This window comes from Myxine glutinosa, chromosome 14 (genome assembly GCF_964187855.1).
Source record: "Myxine glutinosa chromosome 14, kmMyxGlut1.1, whole genome shotgun sequence".
NCBI classification, from domain to species: Eukaryota; Metazoa; Chordata; class Myxini; order Myxiniformes; family Myxinidae; genus Myxine; species Myxine glutinosa.
The window spans coordinates 7565201-7585269 of record NC_136274.1 but is presented as its reverse complement, the minus strand read 5'-3'; the positions used below and the strand labels follow the sequence as shown (position 1 = coordinate 7585269).

At 46.4% G+C, this 20069-nt stretch overlaps 1 protein-coding gene across 1 annotated transcript; it reads left to right on the top strand.

The window, feature by feature from the left end:
* Positions 1 to 423: 423 nt before the first annotated feature.
* On the top strand, positions 424 to 14292 carry LOC137439400 (refilin-A). Its single transcript, XM_068135122.2, has 3 exons — positions 424 to 944; positions 7438 to 7553; positions 13801 to 14292. The coding sequence occupies exons 1-3, from the start codon at positions 570 to 572 to the stop codon at positions 14144 to 14146; spliced, it is 837 nt and encodes a 278-aa protein (XP_067991223.2). The 5' UTR covers positions 424 to 569; the 3' UTR covers positions 14147 to 14292.
* The last annotated feature ends 5777 nt before the right edge of the window (positions 14293 to 20069 follow it).

Below are 20069 nucleotides of genomic sequence, written 5' to 3'. Positions count from 1 at the left end.
CCACTTGGTGGACGAAACGACAGACCACAGCCTTTCCTAAGGTGGTGTCCTGTCTCAAACTAAGGTTTCTTTTCCCACGCTCTCTAAATGCACACCTTTTAAACCCCAGGTATACAGTACCGTATATTGCTGCTGTTAAAGACTGATGGTTTAAAACATTTTCTCACTTAGGTCCATTAACAAGGGTTACTTTGTACTTGATCATTGATGCCATTTTCATTGTTCATAGAAATAGTGAAAAGTGTTGTGTCAATGGTGAGGATGTTTGTGTAAATGTGGGCGAAATGAACTGCCAGGAATGGCAAGGTGTGCAGTGAACGCGTCGGCGTGGAGTCTGGGTCGGCCCGCTTGGGGGTCGTGCGTGCGATCGTCTGTATTCGGAGGTTTTGGGGGCGTGCTCGGTTGGGAGGCGTGTAGCGCACCACGTGGAAACCCCACCGATCGACTCCCTCGTTCATTCGGGTCACGGTGCCAAAAGCGACCGCCCGCGTCGGTCCACCCGCTCGCTCTGCCCACAGAGACCGGTCCGAACCGAGTCCCCACCCGGCGTCGAGCACGACCTGCTCGAGATGGTCGGACGTCTCAACCTCCAGGGTGTGGGTGAGTCGGCCACGCGCCGCAGCCACGAGAGTCTGCTCGATAGTCCGGATTCGGGTCTTCCACCGAGTCCCAGTCACCCGCTGTATCCTGCCGTGCGGCACGACCCTCCGGCATGCCCGGATCTACTTCGTCCCGATTCCGGCTTCGCTTTGAGTCCGAGCCCACCACCTCATTTAGCGCGTAGCTATGGGAGCCCCCGGTCTTTCTATTCCAGCTCGTCGTCCTCCCGAACTCAGGGAGATTGGAGTCGTGACCCTCACTCTGGCATGCCCCCCTGGACTGGGAAAGCATCGGGACCGACGCCTGAGGAGGTTTTTGCAAGACGGTCATCAGGAGCATTACTGGTGAGTGTCCGGGGTCGTGTGTACACCTTGTTGTTCTCAGTTCTACTGGTTATTAATGAAACGTTTCTCATTAAAACACTACGACTTGGAAATTATAGAGACCAACAGCTACAATATGGTCTTTCAGACCAACACCTACAATATGGTCTTTCAGACCAACACCTACAATATGGTCTTTCAGACCAACACCTACAATATGGTCTTTCAGACCAACACCTACAGTATGGTCTTTCAGACCAACACCTACAATATGGTCTTTCAGACCAACACCTACAATATGGTCTTTCAGACCAACACCTACAATATGGTCTTTCAGACTAACACCTACAATAACAATATGTTCTTTAACTTTTTGAGACCAACACCTACAATATGGTCTTTCAGACCAACACGTACAGTAAGTATGGTCTTTCACACCAACACCTGCAGTATGGTCTTTCACACCAACACCTACAGTATGGTCTTTCAGACCAACACCTACAGTATGGTCTTTCAGACCAACACCTACAGTATGGTCTTTCAGACCAACACCTACAGTATGGTCTTTCAGAACAACACCTACACTCCTACAGTATGGTCTTTCAGACCAACACCTACAGTATGGTCTTTCAGACCAACACCTACAGTATGGTCTTTCAGACCAACACCTACAGTATGGTCTTTCAGACCAACACCTACAGTATGGTCTTTCAGACCAACACCTACAATATGGTCTTTCAGACCAGCACCTCCAATATGGTCTTTCAGACCAACACCTACAATATGGTCTTTCAGACCAGCACCTCCAATATGGTCTTTCAGACCAGCACCTCCAATATGGTCTTTCAGACCAGCACCTACAATATGGTCTTTCAGACCAACACCTCCGATGTGGTCTTTCAGACTAACACCTACAATAACAATATGGTCTTTAAATCTTTGAAACTAACACCGACAATATGGCCTTTAACCCTTTGAGATTAACACCTACAATATGGCCTTTAACTCTTTGAGACTAACACCGAAAATATGGCCTTTAACTCTTTGAGACTAACACCGACAATATGGCCTTTAACTCTTTGAGACTAACACCTACAATATGGCCTTTAACTCTTTGAGACTAACACCTACAATATGGCCTTTAACTCTTTGAGACGAACACCGACAATATGGCCTTTAACTCTTTGAGACTAACACCTACAATATGGCCTTTAAGTCTTTGAGACTAACACCTGCAATATGGCCTTTAAGTCTTTGAGACTAACACCTACAATATGGCCTTTAAGTCTTTGAGACTAACACCTACAATATGGCCTTTAAGTCTTTGAGACTAACACCTACAATATGGCCTTTAACTCTTTGAGATTAACACCTACAATATGGCCTTTAACTCTTTGAGACTAACACCTACAATATGGCCTTTAACTCTTTGAGATTAACACCTACAATATGGCCTTTAACTCTTTGAGACTAACACCTACAATATGGCCTTTAACTCTTTGAGACTAACACCTACAATATGGCCTTTAACTCTTTGAGACTAACACCGACAATATGGCCTTTAAGTCTTTGAGACTAACACCGACAATATGGCCTTTAACTCTTTGAGACTAACACCGACAATATGGCCTTTAAGCCTTTGAGACTAACACCGACAATATGGCCTTTAAGTCTTTGAGACTAACACCTACAATATGGCCTTTAACTCTTTGAGACTAACACCTACAATATGGCCTTTAACTCTTTGAGACTAACACCTACAATATGGCCTTTAACTCTTTGAGACTAACACCTACAATATGGCCTTTAACTCTTTGAGACTAACACCTACAATATGGCCTTTAAGTCTTTGAGACCAACACCTTTTTGGGGGGGGGGGGGGGGGGGGAATATAGAATCGAGGCTCATGTAAGAGCTAACACATCGAATATGAAAACATGCACAGACACATGAAACATACAATTAAGGTAGCGGGAGACAAGAGGGGAGAGAGAGGGAAGCACATAAGCACAACAACAGTAGAGAACAAGGACGTCGGTAGATCTGTGGAAGGGGGAGGGCTGGGGGAGGAGGGATACACGGTATAAAGCAAATGAACACTTCTAGGAATTTCAGGAAAGAAGTTGGGCATTGAAAGAGGCGGATTTAGGATGTTTTAACAGGGGTATAAAAGATCAAGGTTTTGGATGGGGGAAGATAAGACATTGTGGTGAACAGCTGTTTTAAAGACCTGGAGGGAGGAGAGATTGAAGAAAGTCAGGGAGTTTGGTGAGCAGAGCGGGGTGCCAGACCATATCGGAGGCACGTGATATGTCAAGGGAGACAGCTCTGATTTCCTGTTTGGCATTTAGGACCTCCATCCATTGTTTAGACAGCAGAAGCAGCATGTCCAGAGTAGAATGACCTGGTCTGAATCCAAATTGATGATCCGAGATCAAGCCGTTGGAGAAGAGGAAGGGTTTGATGTCTGGAGCGATGATTGATTCCATGACTTTGCTGATTATTGGGAGCAGGCTGTTTGGTCTGTGGTTGCAAGGATCTGTTTTTGCACCTTTTTTGTGTAAAGCGGTAATTTTGGCTGATTTCCAAGCTGATGGCAGATGACTTTAAGCAAAAGAGAGGGTGAAGAGAACAGAGAGAGGGTGAGATAGAGCGGCAGAGCAGGATTTTAGGTCCCGTGGGCTGATGCCATCTGGTCCCGTTGCAGAATCAGAGTCGAGGTTTGACAGAAACTTCTCCACCTTGTCAGGAGAGAAGGACACAGATTCCAGGAGCAGCTGGGTACGACTGGGTATGGTGGGTACAGAGTGGGATGGGTTTGGGACACGAGATTTAGAGGCAAACACATAGTTGAGGTATTCAGCTTTTTCACGAGCGGAGTCAGCTGTGTAGCCGTTTGAGGTAAGTGAGGGGATGGAGGGGGAACAAACACCAGAAACGGATTTGACCAGACGCCACCAGGATTTGGAGGAGGGAGACAGGTTTGAGAGTTCAATCTTGAGTGTGGAGAGATAGTGCTTCCTGTCACTCCTGAGGGTAGACGCACACTTGTTCCGAGCTTGGTGGAAGGAACTGAGATTACCTTCAGTTGGATTTGCCTTCCAAGAGGTGAAGGCAAGTTGTTTCAGGGCAACTGCCTCACCACAAGATTCAGTGTACCATGGATGGGAGGAAGGGTAAGACAACTGAAGACGAGATGGGATAAATCTGTGCATGAGAGAGAGAGCTGTTGCTTTTTTTTGGGCTTAACTCTTTGAGACCAACACATACAATATGGTCTTTCAGACCTACACCGACAATATGGCCTGTATTTTTGCATGACCTTATTGAACATTGTCCCAACGAAGTTGCTTTTAAACCCCTGCTTCCAACCTATCCTACACCACTCACTTTTGCCCTCCATTCCCCCCTTACCCCTCATCCCCTCCCTACAAAGTACAATGTTGTGAATATCTAAAGTTAAAAGGGTCAAGACCTGCAGTGCATAGACTCACATCATTGCTGTGATTCCATTTGATTTAGATTGTTATTTTAATAATTATAGCAAATAATTATCGTTTACCTACTCAATCATACATTTAATGGGCCGCACTGCAGAGTGAGCATGACTCTCTGATCTGCATCTGGTACATGATAAGGTCAAAGTGCCACAATGATTACATAAGGTCAAGGTGCCACCAAGGTTACATGATAAGGTCAAGGTGCCACCAAGGTTACATGATAAGGTCAAGGTGCCACCAAGTTTACATGATAAGGTCAATGTGCCACCAAGGTTACATAAGGTCAAGCAAGGTGCCACCAAGTTTCCATGATAAGGTCAAGGTGCCACAATGATTACATAAGGTTGAATGTGCCACCAAGGTTACATGATAAGGTCAAGGTGCCACAATGATTACATAAGGTCAATGTGCCACCAAGGTTACATGATAAGGTCAAGGTGCCACTAAGGTTACATAAGGTCAATGTGCCACCAAGGTTACATGATAAGGCCAAGGTGCCACATTGATTACATAAGGTCAAGGTGCCACATTGGTTACATAAGGTCAATGTGCCACCAAGGTTACATGATAAGGCCAATGTGCCACATTGATTACATAAGGTCAAGGTGCCACCAAGGTTACATAAGGTCAAGGTGCCACCAAGGTTACATGATAAGGTCAAGGTGCCACATTGATTACATGAGGTCAAGGTGCCACATAGATTACATAAGGTCAAGGTGCCACCAAGGTTACATGATAAGGTCAAGGTGCCACCAAGGTTACATGATAAGGTCAAGGTGCCACCAAGTTTACATGATAAGGTCAATGTGCCACCAAGGTTACATAAGGTCAAGGTGCCACCAAGTTTCCATGATAAGGTCAAGGTGCCACAATGATTACATAAGGTTGAATGTGCCACCAAGGTTACATGATAAGGTCAAGGTGCCACAATGATTACATAAGGTCAATGTGCCACAATGGTTACATAAGGTCAATGCTCCACCCAAGGTTACATGACAAGGTCAAGGTGTCACATTGATTACATAAGGTCAATGTGCCACCAAGGTTACATGATAAGGTCAAGGTGCCACTAAGGTTACATAAGGTCAATGTGCCACCAAGGTTACATGATAAGGCCAAGGTGCCACATTGATTACATAAGGTCAAGGTGCCACATTGGTTACATAAGGTCAATGTGCCACCAAGGTTACATGATAAGGCCAAGGTGCCACATTGATTACATAAGGTCAAGGTGCCACCAAGGTTACATAAGGTCAAGGTGCCACCAAGGTTACATGATAAGGTCAAGGTGCCACATTGATTACATGAGGTCAAGGTGCCACATAGATTACATGAGGTCAATGTGCCACCAAGGTTACATGATATGGTCAAGGTGCCACATTGATTACATAAGGTCAAGGTGCCACATTGATTACATAAGGTCAATGCACCAAGGTGGCATGACAAGGTCAAGGTGCCACATTGATTACATAAGGTCAAGGTGCCACATTGATTACATGAGGTCAAGGTGCCACATTGATTACATAAGGTCAATGTGCCACCAAGGTTACATGATAAGGTCAAGGTGCCACAATGATTACATAAGGTCAATGTGCCACCAAGGTTACATGATAAGGTCAAGGTGCCACAATGATTACATAAGGTCAATGTGCCACCAAGGTTACATAAGGTCAAGGTGCCACAATGATTACATAAGGTCAATGTGCCACCAAGGTTACATGATAAGGTCAAGGTGCCACAATGATTACATAAGATCAAGGTGCCACATTGATTACATAAGGTCAATGTGCCACCAAGGTTACATGATAAAGTCAAGGTGCCACATTGATTACATAAGGTCAAGGTGCCACATTGATTACATAAGGTCAATGTGCCACTAAGGTGACATGACAAGGTCAAGGTGCCACAATGATTACATAAGGTCAATGTGCCACCAAGGTTACATGACAAGGTCAAGGTGCGACATTGATTACATAAGGTCAATGTGCCACCAAGGTTACATGATAAGGTCAATCAAGGTGCCACAATCATTACATAAGGTCAATGTTCCACCAAGGTTACATGACAAGGTCAAGGTGCCACATTGATTACATAAGGTCAATGTGCCACCAAGGTTACATGACAAGGTCATGGTGCCACATTGATTACATAAGGGCAATGTGCCACCAAGGTTACATGACAAGGTCAATGTGCCACATTGATTACATCAGGTCAATGTGCCACCAAGGTTACATGACAAGGTCAAGGTGCCACAATGATTACATAAGGTCAATGTGCCACCAAGGTTACATGACGAGGTCAAGGTGCCACATTGATTACATAAGGTCAATGTGCCACTAAGGTTACATGATATGGTCAAGGTGCCACATTGATTACATAAGGTCAAGGTGCCACATTGATTACATAAGGTCAATGCACCAATGTGGCATGACAAGGTCAAGGTGCCACAATGATTACATAAGGTCAATGTGCCACCAAGGTTACATGACAAGGTCAAGGTGCCACATTGATTACATAAGGTCAATGTGCCACAATGGTTACATAAGGTCAATGCTCCACCCAAGGTTACATGACAAGGTCAAGGTGTCACATTGATTACATAAGGTCAATGTGCCACCAAGGTTACATGACAAGGTCAAGGTGCCACAATTATTACATAAGGTCAAGGTGCCACCAAGGTTACATAAGGTCAAGGTGCCACTAAGGTTACATGATAAGGTCAGGTGCCACTAAGGTTATATAAGGTCAATGTACCACTAAGGTTATATAAGGTCAATCAATGTACCACTAAGGTTATATAAGGTCAAGGTGCCACAATGGTTACATAAGGTCAAGGTGCCACCATGGTTACATGACAAGGTCAATGTGCCACCAAGGTCTCTCTTTTAAAGATGTGGGATTGCTGGATTAGGTGTTTCTGTAATCATGTTTATTTGTGATTTTTTTCCTCTGGTGTGTGTTGCCTTGCACTTTGGTGTAGTGTGTTTGTGCGTGCGTGTGTGCGTGTATTGCAGCTTCCCTACAGTGTTGTGTCCTCAGCAGGCAGTGGTGAGGGTGCAACACCATTTATGGTCCCACGGGCGTTTGGCGAAGGAGTTCAGCTCAATCCAGGACCTGCCACTGAGCTCAGGTACCCAGATACACCACATGGAATGGATTACCAGCTATGCATTCATGAACTTCCTGAAAGTTGGAAAGACACAGCAAATGTTCATGCAATTGTCCTAATGGGAAGTGAGATCTCAAAACTGTAATTATCACCTGCTCCATTTCCTTGAATGAATGAATGAATGAATGATCGTTTTAAGGCCATTTTCCCCGCTAGAGCAGGGGTTAGCCTTGCGGGCCCCATGACAATCATGGTTCCCTGTTTGAGGCAATGTTTTTATGGCCGGATGCCCTTCCTGACGCCAACCCTTGGTCACGCTCTTACGATGCGCAGGGATACGGTGTACCTATTCTAAATCGGGGTACACACCGGGATCATTCATCCCAGCAAGCTGGTACTCAATTTGCCGACCTCGGAAGGATGACAGGCTGAGTCAACCACCCTGGCGTTAATTCAGCGATCGACCGGGATTCGAACCCAGGATCCTAGGATCCCAAGCCGGCACCCTAACCGCTACGCCAACACCATTTCCTTGGAGGTTCAATATTTGGCTGATTGTTCGTGACCCCATTTTCTGTGTTTGCACTCATCCTGGAAGGATGGAACAGGCTTTCTTGCATCAAATTTCCAAAAAAACTGGTTGAGTTTGGGAAGACCCAAATCCAAAGAGGAAAACACCGCCAACTAGCTGTCCAGCAAGGCGAGACTCGAGTGGGACATTAAAGCCACCTAGTGGTGTCTCATCCTCAGGCCTAGATGAAGCTAACTCTGTGGTCGGGACATCAGGCCGGGGCCTTGCTTTGCTGGACAGCTGTGCTAGATGCCGGTATCTTCATTTTTGAATCGGGTTTACAATAGTCATTTTTCCGTTGTATTTGTTTGTTTGTCCCTGATGTCAAAATCTGAATCTTATGGAACAAGTCCCACACCTTTACGCATTTGTGATGGTATGCAATCGCAACGTATCAAAATATTGTTCGCTTGCTTATTCGCACATTGCAACATGTGGACCTATTGATATTGCTATGAACATCGATGCCCTTTATCTCTGTAAAATCCTTCTGTCTGTGATACTTATGATAAAAGCTTCCATGTTGTCATACTAGTGTGCGTTTAAAAATTACCAGAATACAAGACCCTTCGCTTCACTGATGGGAATGGCAATCTTTGTGTAATTGCAAAAAAGAAATAGAAAGCAGATTTTGTTAGTGGGAAAAAATAAAATTAGGCGGTGTATAGGTAACGGCCTAGCGATACACGGGGAGTGAGAAGGGGGAGATTTTTTTTTTTGTATACAAGATCGAGCCTCGTGAAAGAGCTAACATTTATCACAAAAAAACTCAAACCGACACATAAAACACAAAATAAGGGGAGCGGAACACGATGGGGAGAGAGGGGGAAGGACACAAACACAACATTTGAGAGCAGGGACATCGGGAGAAATGGGGGAGGTGGGAGAGGTATAAAACATATGAACACTGCAAGGACTTTCAGGAAAGAAGTTGGAATTTCAAAAAAGAAAAAAAAAATGTATTGGGGTGAATTAGCGGGGGTAGAAAAGGTCAAGGTTTTGGATGGGGGAAGATAAGAGATGGTGGTGAGCAGCTGTTTTAAAGACCTGGAGGGAGGAGTGGGATTGAAGAGAGTGAGGGAGTTTGTTCCAGAGGCGGGAGAAAAGAGGAATGAAAGAGTGAAGGTGAGCAGAGAGCCTAGAGTTTGGCAGTTTAACCATAAGAGGGTTGCAGGCAGATCTTGTGCGACCTGCAGGAATATTTCGGGGACAGAGCACAAAGAGAGCTGGGGGTGCAAGGTCGGAGAGGAGTCTGTAGAAGACAAAAAGACCACCAACCTGCCTGCGGTGAGTGAGTGAAAGGCCCTCGGAGTTAGCTTCATCACGGGAGATTCCAATGATTCTGAAAGCTTTGGTTTCTACACCCTGATTCCGAGCTATGTGTGAGGCAGGAGCACGAGCCCAGAGGGCAGAGCTGTATTCCATTGAGCTGCGGATGAAAGCCTTGTATGTGGTGAGGAGCTCAGGTGTGCCAAGGAAGGACTTCGCACAACGGAGGATGCCCAGTCGGCGACTGGCTTTGGAGGCCAGCTTGGAAATGTGGTTTTCCCAAGAAAGATCATGGCAGATAGTGAGACCCAAAAGCTTGAGCGACAGAACTTCTTGGAGAGGATTGTTGAGAAAGTAGATGGGAGGGTTTTCCAGTTGGTCTTTTCGGAGAGACATCGTAAGAGTGTGAGATTTGTCAGGATTGAAAGACATGTTCCACTTGTTTGACCAGTCTGTGATTTTGTCCAGGTCTGCAGAGAGTGAGGAGGCAGCAGACTGCCGATCTGAGGGAAGAGGAATGGAGCGGCAGAGAGTGGAGTCATCAGCAAAGAGATAGAGAGGATTTTCCAGAGAGTCAGAGAGATCATTGATGAAGACCAGAAATAGCATTTGTTAATGGGATTTTAATCACAGCCTTTTTAGATGATGCACAGAGAATAATATACAACACCCGAAGAGGAAGATCAAATTAATATTACTCCTCACCCTCTCCCGTTCTTTCTTTTTATCAAACTGTCTGGGGTGCGTATTAGGCACGGGCCATGGCAGGAAACAAACTCTGAGGTCTCCTCGTCTGTCTTTGTGTAAATGCTAAGACCATGGAGATTTCCTTTTCCTGAGAGATTCTGGGAGATTCCTGGGAGAACAGAACAAAAAAGGATTCCTGGGAGATCCTGTCCTCTGTGGAGGGATAACCAGCATCACAAGTTCCCGTTTGCAGTTTCGACACGTGTGCCCATGTACGCTTTAAAAAAAATTGTGTCACAAACCTTCCCGGGAATTACCTGACTCCACCGTCGTTAGTTTCATTGAAATCCGTTAATCTCTTCTCAAGTTATAACACGACAAACAAACTAACAGACAGACACGGTTCCTTTAATAATAATATAGGATGCACCGATGGGGCAAGTTTAATGTCAGGTAGAATAGCCAAGACGTATGTGCACTTACCTTTGGGTTGTCGAACCTGGGTTCAAATCTCGATCCGATCATGAACTGTTATCCTGTGCACCAAATCACATCAATGTCAACATATGTGTGTATCTATACAGTCGTGGCTAAAAACATTGGCACCGTTGCACTTTTTTCAAATAATTCTCCATTTATTCCAGAAAATTGTTGAAATTAGAAAATCTCTTGGTATCCGCAAATGTATTTATTTGGTTTAGTGGAACAAAACAAAAAAACCTGAAAAAATTACTAAATCTTAGCTTATTCCACACAGAAATCCTAAAATGGCCCGCACAATATCATTGGCACCTTTCAGAAGTTGTTAGAAATAATTAGATTTCAAGCAGGTGATTCTCCTTTACTTTGGAATTGAACTCACCTGTGTTGAAATGCAGGTGCCAGCAATACAAAAATCACTCCTTGATCAATCAATCAATCAAAATCTTGATCGAAGATTGCCGCGATCAACTGCCAAACATATTAATGTTGACCTTCAGACACAAGGTACAACAGTTTCAACTCGCATCATCTGTCGCCAACTCAATAATAATAATAATAATAATACATTTATTTTATATAGCGCTTTTCAAGAAGCCCAAAGGTGCTTTGACAGAGTACAAAAAACAAGTGCAAAAAGACAAAAATCAATAGGTAAATAATCAAAGCAAAAGGAAGGAGAAGGAGAAGTGATAGTCAGGGGTTAAATGCTGTGGGTTAAATGTTGAATGCAGTGTTGAACAGGTGGGTCTTGAGTGATGTTTTGAATGTGGTGAGTGAGGAGGAGTCTCTGATGGTGTGAGGTAGTGAGTTCCAGAGGGTGGGAGCAGCGATGGAGAAGGCCCTGTCCCCCCAGGATCTGAATTTGGTCCGGATGGGGTGGGGGGGGGGGGGGGGGGGGTCAGGAGGTTGGTACCAGCAGAGCGGAGGTTGCGGGTGGGAGTGTGTCTGGAGAGGAGGTCAGCCAGGTAGGATGGGGCCAGGTTATGGAGGGCTTTGTAGGTCAAGAGGAGGATTTTGTACTGGATTCTCTGGGAGATGGGGAGCCAGTGAAGCTTGTAAAGGACGGGGGTGATGTGGTCACGGGTCTGGGAATGGGTGAGTAGACGGGCAGCGGAGTTCTGAATGTATTGGAGAATATGTTCAATGAAAGGGGGTTCTATGGTAGGAGACCCAGGAGGACCCCACTGCTGAGAGAGACATAAGAAAGCCTGACTGGAGTTTGACAAAACACACCTGAACAAGCCAAAATCCTTCTGTGGACAGATGAGACCAAATTAGAGCTTTTTGGTCAATCACATAATCTCTATGTTTACAGAAAACAAAATGAAGCGTTCAAAGAAAAGAACACCTTCCCTACAGTCAAACATGGAGGAGGTTCAGTGATGCTTTGGTGTTGCTGTGCTGCCTCTGGCGCTGGGTGCCTTGAATGTGTGCATGGCATCATGAAATCAGGAGATTACCAAGGCATTTTGGAGCGCAATGTTCAACCCAGTGTCAGAAAGCTGGGTCTCCGTCGAAGGTCATGGGTCTTGCAGCAGGACAATGACCCCAAACACACTTCAAAAAGCACTCAGGAATGGTTCAAGACAAAACGCTGGACTGTTCTGAAGTGGCCAACAATGAGTCCAGATCTAAATCCCATTGAACCCCTGTGGGGAGATCTGAAAACAGCAGTTGGGAGAAGGCACCCTTCAAATCTGGGAGAACTGGAGCAGTTTGCACAAGAAGAATGGGCCAAACTAGCAGTAGAGAGGTGCAGGAAGCTCATTCATGGCTATAGGATGCGCTTGAATGTAGTTATTTTGTCCAAAGGCCGTGCTACCAAATATTAAGTCTCGGGTGACGATAATTTTGTCGATGCCGTTTCTTTTTATTTTCTGATTTTAAAGGATATATTAAGTTCTGAATAAAAAATAAAGGTTCTGTAATATTAACAGTGTAACAAAGAATTGTGGGGACCAAATACTTTTGTCAATTTCAACTTATTTTTTGAGAAAATTGTGAGTTATTTGAAAAATGTGAAAGGTGCAAATATTTTTGGCCACGACTGGATGTATGATTGTCCTTCCTTTGTCTATTAATTTCCAGTCTGCATACGGAATAGAAATACTTGAATGAAATCGGTTTGATTCATGACAAATAATTCACCTTCGAACGTGATGCGGAAGGCCAAGCTCCGCTCCTCTCCCCACCGAGGGGTTGCTGGAGTGGTGTTTCTTCTTGTTTTAACATCATTTTGATTACGAATTGCCATTTTTATTGTGCCGTTCACCTACAGGTGTTACACCAATGGGGTACAGCAAATTTTAGGGTAATTGGCCAAGGGGTGTTGAATCGTATAATAAATAAAAAAGAATGACACACACACACACACACACACACACACACACACACACACACACACACACACACACACACACACACACACACACACACTGCACACACACACACACACAGTAGCACACAGTAACACAGTAACACACGCACACAGTAACGCACGCACACACACACACACACACACAGTAACACACACGCACACAGTAACACACACACACACGCACACAGTAACACACACACAGTAACACACACACACACACACAGTAACACACATGCACACAGTAACACACACACACGCACACAGTAACACACACACACACGCACACAGTAACACACACACACACACACACACACACACAGTAATACACACACACACACACACACACAGTAACACACACGCACACAGTAACACACACACACACGCACACAGTAACACACACACACACGCACACAGTAACACACACACACACACACAGTAACACACACACAGTAACACACACACACAGTAACACACACACAGTAACACACACACACACACACACACACAGTAACACACACACACAGTAACACACACACGCACAGTAATACACACACACACAGTAACACAGTAACACAGTAACACAGTAACACAGTAACACACACACACACACACAGTAACACGCACACAGTAACACACACACACACACACACACACACACACACACACACACAGTAACACACACACGCACACAGTAACACACACACACAGTAACACAGTAACACAGTAACACACACACACACACACACACACACGCTGGTACTCTGAAGTATATCCGACGTTGTACTTGAGGTTCCTATTAAACATTGTGATTTTCCAGAAACCCTCCACCTTGAATGTTAGATGCAGTGAATGTTTGCATTTGACACAGGATGTACTTGCAGGTGTACATCGGAGGTGTGCTACAAGTCCACGCGTCACTTCCAGGAACGCCTGGAATGTTCTCCCGGCCTGGCGGTCACGTCCTGCAGCCACACGATCATCGCCTGGCCCGGGCGTGCGGCGCGCCACCATTCCTCGGTCGTCCAACTCGAGCCACGACAGAGACCTCGCCGGCACTCCACGGCGACGATCGTGTACCCGAAGCAAGCCACGGCCACGTTCCGCACGACCTTGACGTACGGAGGACCTCGGCACGCCACTTCACGCTTCACGAGTCGCGTACACCTCGAGAGGGTCAACGGGCCCGCGTTGTCTTTCGTTTACCAACCGGGCCCGAGCAATGCCTGATCGCCCGCATGGCCGGACGTGCTAAATGGTCCGTAGGCCTTGAGGAGTTACGCTTCATCGACCTCCACCAGAAGACATCGTCGAAAGGACATTGGGAAATACTCCGAATATTCACCTTCCTCGCACAAAGAAACCCCTCGTACAAAAGATGTTTGCGAAGGAAGAGTTCACTGAGTGAAGAAGAAGACGCCGGTCGATGGAGTTCGGTCCACGGTCTCTTATGGCCCGACGCGCTCACCGACCATGACCGTCGTTTCCTTTGTTGAAGTCACTGGTTCTCGGAAGACGTGGTCGTTCAAACTCTGTCCACGAGTGATCCGATTTGTGTACTTGAAAATAACAAAATGTACTTGAAGTTTTCGTTCATTTGCCAGACGAGCAATGTGCAGTTGACTGATGTTGGTCGTGTAACGACTTCATTGACCCCGTTTTTGAAGCTGCTCTTCGGAGGCCCCGGATGTTCGAGAGACCACCTGTTCTTACCCGCAGAACACGTGGAGGTAACGCGGTGGGTTGTAACGGAAGGTCGAGTACATCGGTGAAGGCCCTCAGTGTGGTAACTCCGGCAGTGACTAATGGTCGACATGAACACCTGTTTATGTTGGACCCATTTTCTCCATCAAGAATGTACGATTTCCCTATTGAGTATATTCCATGTATATTTGTACGTACACTCGTCTAGTGTAGTTACCTGCGTAGTCCGAGTGGTGTTGGGTTGACATTCTTAACAAATGTGACCTGGGTGTTCTTTTTCATGAAGACCAAGTTGCGATTTCAGGAAGATTTTATGAGTTTTACGATTGACTGAGCAATTATTATTTTTTACAACTACACCTACCTGTGCCAGTGCGTCCACCTCGTCCACCACCACCACCACTCACCCATTCGACCACGCAACCTCCCCCTACCCACCTCCCAATCCACCTTGTCCACCACCACCACTCACCCCTCCGACCATTCAACCTCCCCCTACCCACCTCCCAGTTCACCTTGTCGACCACCACCACTCACCCCTCCGACCACTCAACCTCCCCCTACCCACCTCCCAATCCACCTTGTCCACCACCACCACCACTCACCCCTCCGACCACTCAACCTCCTCCTACCCACCTCCCAATCCACCTTGTCCACCACCACCACTCACCCCTCCGACCACTCAACCTCCCCCTACCCACCTCCCAATCCACCTTGTCCACCACCACCACTCACCCCTCCGACCATTCAACCTCCCCCTACCCACCTCCCAATCCACCTTGTCCACCACCACCACTCACCCATTCAACCAATCAACCTCCCTCTATCCACCTCCCAATCCACCTTGTTCACCACCACCACTCACCCCTCCGACCACTCAACCTCCCCCTACCCACCTCCCAATCCACCTTGTCCACCACCACCACTCACCCCTCCGACCATTTAACCTCCCCCTACCCACCTCCCAGTCCACCTTGTCCACCACCACCACTCACCCATTCGACCAACCAACCTCCCCCTACCCACCTCCCAGTCCACCTTGTCCACCACCACCACTCACCCCTCCGACCATTTAACCTCCCCCTACCCACCTCCCAGTCCACCTTGTCCACCACCACCACTCACCCATTCGACCAACCAACCTCCCCCTACCCACCTCCCAGTCCACCTTGTCCACCACCACCTCTCACCCATTCGACCAATCAACCTCCCCCTACCCACCTCCCAATCCACCTTGTCCACCACCACTCACCCCTCCGACCATTCAACCTCCCCCTACCCTCCTCCCAGTCTACTGGTGGCCACAAAGTCCCTATGCACGCAGTTAGAATTTGGTTGGAATTTATCTCTATGCTCCCCGCCATTCTCCTCACAAATTTGAATTTTGTTCCAAGTTCTTCTGGACATCTTCCATGTTGAGGGTTGGACGTCATAAAAACAGCCCCTGACTTCATAGCTTCAATCCCACACCCTTTTTCATTATTTTTTGAACTGTTGAGCGTGGAATGCCTAACTCAGAAGATCTTTTTCGAGATGATTTCAGTGGTGATCTCGAGCAGGACGCTTCAATAATGTCCACATGGCATTGACGTGATGCTGGATGACCAGAACACTTTAAATCAAGGACACTCCCTGTTGAAAAGGTCTTCTCCCATGCCCGCATCGTGTCGCGCGTAGGATCTGGCTTATCGAACCTCTGCGAAATCTTGTCCTTTTGCCTTCAAAACTTACTCCTCTTCGCGCGCGGTCGTGAACCCAAACACAAGTAATCAGTCTCTCTTCTATGGTGTACTCACTGGTGTCCGTCATGCTGAAGCCGTACCTGGAAAACAAATGTAACAAACAAGAGGACGTCATGCAGAGCACGATACTTGCAAATCCCCCCCCCCCCCCCCCAAAAAAAGGTTGCCGTTGATCCAGTAAATTGTCCATTTCATCAAGATTAAAATTGACGATCTTGAACAAAGCTCGGGTTAATAGGATGTAAAGTGCCGCTTTTTCAGATGAAAATTGATTATATTGGAAGTTTGACCTCTGACCTCAAAAATAGTTGGTTTCCCAATTCAGTGACTCAATGTGCTAATGCTGTTCAATGTTCAAGTCAATCGGATGAAAATTGATGGTTTTTCAGATGAAAATTGATGATTTTGGAAGTTTGACCTTGAGTTGATCTTTGACCTTTTGACCTCAAAAATAGTTTGTTTCCCAATTCAGTGACAATGTGCAAATGCTGTTCAATTTTCAAGTCAATCAGATGAAAATTGATGGTTTTTCAGATGAAAATTGATTTTGGAAGTTTGACCTTCAGTTGACCTTTTGACCTCAAAAATAGTTGGTTTTCCAATTTAGTTACAATATACAAATGCTGTATTTTTCTACTCAATCGGATTTAAAATGGCGATTTTAGAAATTGTGACCTTTGACCTCAAAATCAATAGGCTTCTCAATTGTGACGACCTCTACAACTTGGTGAAGTTTCGTGACGATCGGTTTCGAATTGTGACCTGTAGTCCGGTGACAAACAGACAGAATAACAAACGCAACCGACCAATACACTTGAAAAATCTTAGATTTTGCAAGTCATAAGTAACAGAGGGCAAACTATTATGCATAGGGACTTTGTGGCCACTCTGTATCTTGTCCACCACCACCACCCACCTCTCCGACCACTCAACCTCCCCCAACCCACCCCCAGTCCACCTTGTCCACCTCCACCATTCATCCCTCCGACCTCTCGACCTCCCCACTACCTTCCTCCCAGTCCACCACCACCACTCACCACTTTGACCACTCAACCTACCCCGACCCTCCTCCGAGTCCACCACCATCACTCACCCCTTCAACCACTCAACCTCCCCCGATCCACATCCCAGTCCACCTTATACACCACCACTCATCCCTCTGACCACACCACCTCCCCCCTATCCTCCTCCTAGTCCACCTTGTCCACCACCACCACTCACCCCTCTGACCATTCAACCTCCCCATACCCACCTCCCAGTCCACCTTTTCCACCACCATCACTCACCCCTCCGACCACTCAACCTCCCCCTACCCACCTCCCAGTCCACCACCACCACTCACCCCTCTGACCATTCAACGTCGCCCTACCCACCTCCCAGTCCACCTTGTCCACCACCACTACTCATCCTTTCGACCACTCAACCTCCCCCTATCCACTTACCAGTCCACCTCATACACCACTACTCACCCCTTCGACCACTCAATGTCCACCTATCCACTTACCAGTCCACCTCATACACCAGCACTCATCCCTCCGACCACTCAATCTCCCCCTATCCACTTACCAGTCCACCTTGTCCACCATCACCACTCATCCCTCCGACCACTCAACCTCCCCCTATCCACTTACCAGTCCACCTCATACACCACCACTCATCCCTCCGACCACTCAACCTCCCCCTACCCTCCTCCTCCCATTGCATTTCCAATCTACTCAAGCTCAGTTGAGAGTGGAGACGCTTGTCATGAAATCTCGTCTTCTATTCTATTTTTGCCTCGTTCGAATGGATCACTGAAAGAAGGCAATTCGTGCATTTTGTCTTCTTTGCACCAATGAAATCGCTTGTTTTGCAGATTAAAATATGAGGTCCTTGTGTGCGAGTCCCTCGTCTTCCCCGTGGGCGTTCTGGGTGTGGGCCTGGGGACATTCTGTGCAAGTTTATTTATTCATTTGATGAAATGGTGAAGTTGGAATTGACATTTTGTACAAAAATGGATAAACTGTCATTTTGATGCCAGGATATTGGGTGTTGCCCCCTGCGGTGAAAGTTCAAAATGGAGTTTCCGTGAGAGTTCGTCGTGGTTAGCTGGTTGGAGGCTCACCGTGAAAATGCTTTACGATGCATGAAGAACAGGTAATTTACTCCAGCCACAGCATTTGTGTGTGCACCTGGAAGTGATTATTTACCTGGAAAATTGAGCAGGGGGGTTTCATGGCCTAGCGGGGGACCTGTGTGGATCGAGCAGATAATTTGCTGTCGATGCACCACGTGTTGCACATACAGGGCATTCAGAAAGTATTCAGACCCCTTCACTTTTTTCACATTTTGTTACGTTGCAGCCTTTTGCTGAAATCGTTTAAATTCATTTTTTTCCCTCATCAATCTACACTCAATACCCCATAATGACAAAGAGAAAACAGGATTTTAGAAAGTTTGGCAAATTTATTAAAAAGAAAAAACTGAAATATCACATTCACATAAGTATTCAGACCCTTTGCTATGACACTTGAAATTTATCTCAGGTGCCTCCAATTTCTCTTGATCATCTTTGAGATGTTTCTACACCTTGATTGGAGTCCACCTGTGGTAAATTAAATTGATTGGACATGATTTGGAAAGGCACACACCTGTCTATATAAGGTCTCACAGCTGACAATGCATATCAGAGCAAAAACCAAGCCATGAGGTCGAAGGAACTGCCTGCAGAGCTCAGAGACAGGATTGTGTCGAGGCACAGATCTGGGGAAGCCGACAAAAAAATCTCTGCTGCATTGAAGGTTCTCAAGAGCACAGTGGCCTCCATAATTCTTAAATGGAAGAAGGTTGGAACAACCAGGACTCTTCCTAGAGCTGGCCGCCCGGACAAACTGAGCAATCGGGGGAGAAGGGCCTTGGTAATAGAGGTGACCAAGAACCCGACGGTCACTCTGGCCGAGCTCCAGAGAACCTGTGTGGAGATGGGAGAAACTTCCAGAAGGACAACCATCACTGCAACACTCCACCGATCTGGGCTTTCTGGCAGAGTGGCCAGACGGAAGGCAAACAGTTCAATCTTGGTTTCATCAGACCACAGAAACTTGTTTCTCAGTCTGAGAGTCCTTCAGGTGCTTTTTTGTAAACTCCAAGAGGGTTTTCATGTGTCTTTCACCGAGGAGAAGCTTCCGTCTGGCCACTCTGCCATAAAGCCCAGATTGGTGGAGTGTTGCAGTGATGGTTGTCCTTCTGGAAGTTTCTCCCATCCCCACACAGGATCTCTGGAGCTCGGCCAGAGTGACCATCGGGTTATTGGTCACCTCTCCTTACCAATGCCCTTCTCCCCCGACTGCTCAGTTTGGCCGGGCGGCCAGCTCTAGGAAGAGTCCTGGTTGTTCCAAACTTCCTCCATTTAAGAATTATGGAGGCCACTGTGCTCTTGGGAACCTTCAATGCAGCAGAAATTTTTTTTTAAGGCTTCCCCAGATCTGTGCCTCGACACAATCCTGTCTCTGAGCTCTGCAGGCAGCTCCTTCGACCTCATGGCTTGGTTTTTGCTCTGATATGCATTGTCAGCTGTGAGACCTTATATAGACAGGTGTGTGCCTTTCCAAATCATGTCCAATCAATTTAATTTACCACAGGTGGACTCCAATCAAGGTGTAGAAACATCTCAAACATGATCAAGAGAAATGGGAGGCACCTGAGCTAAATTCCAAGTGTCATAGCAA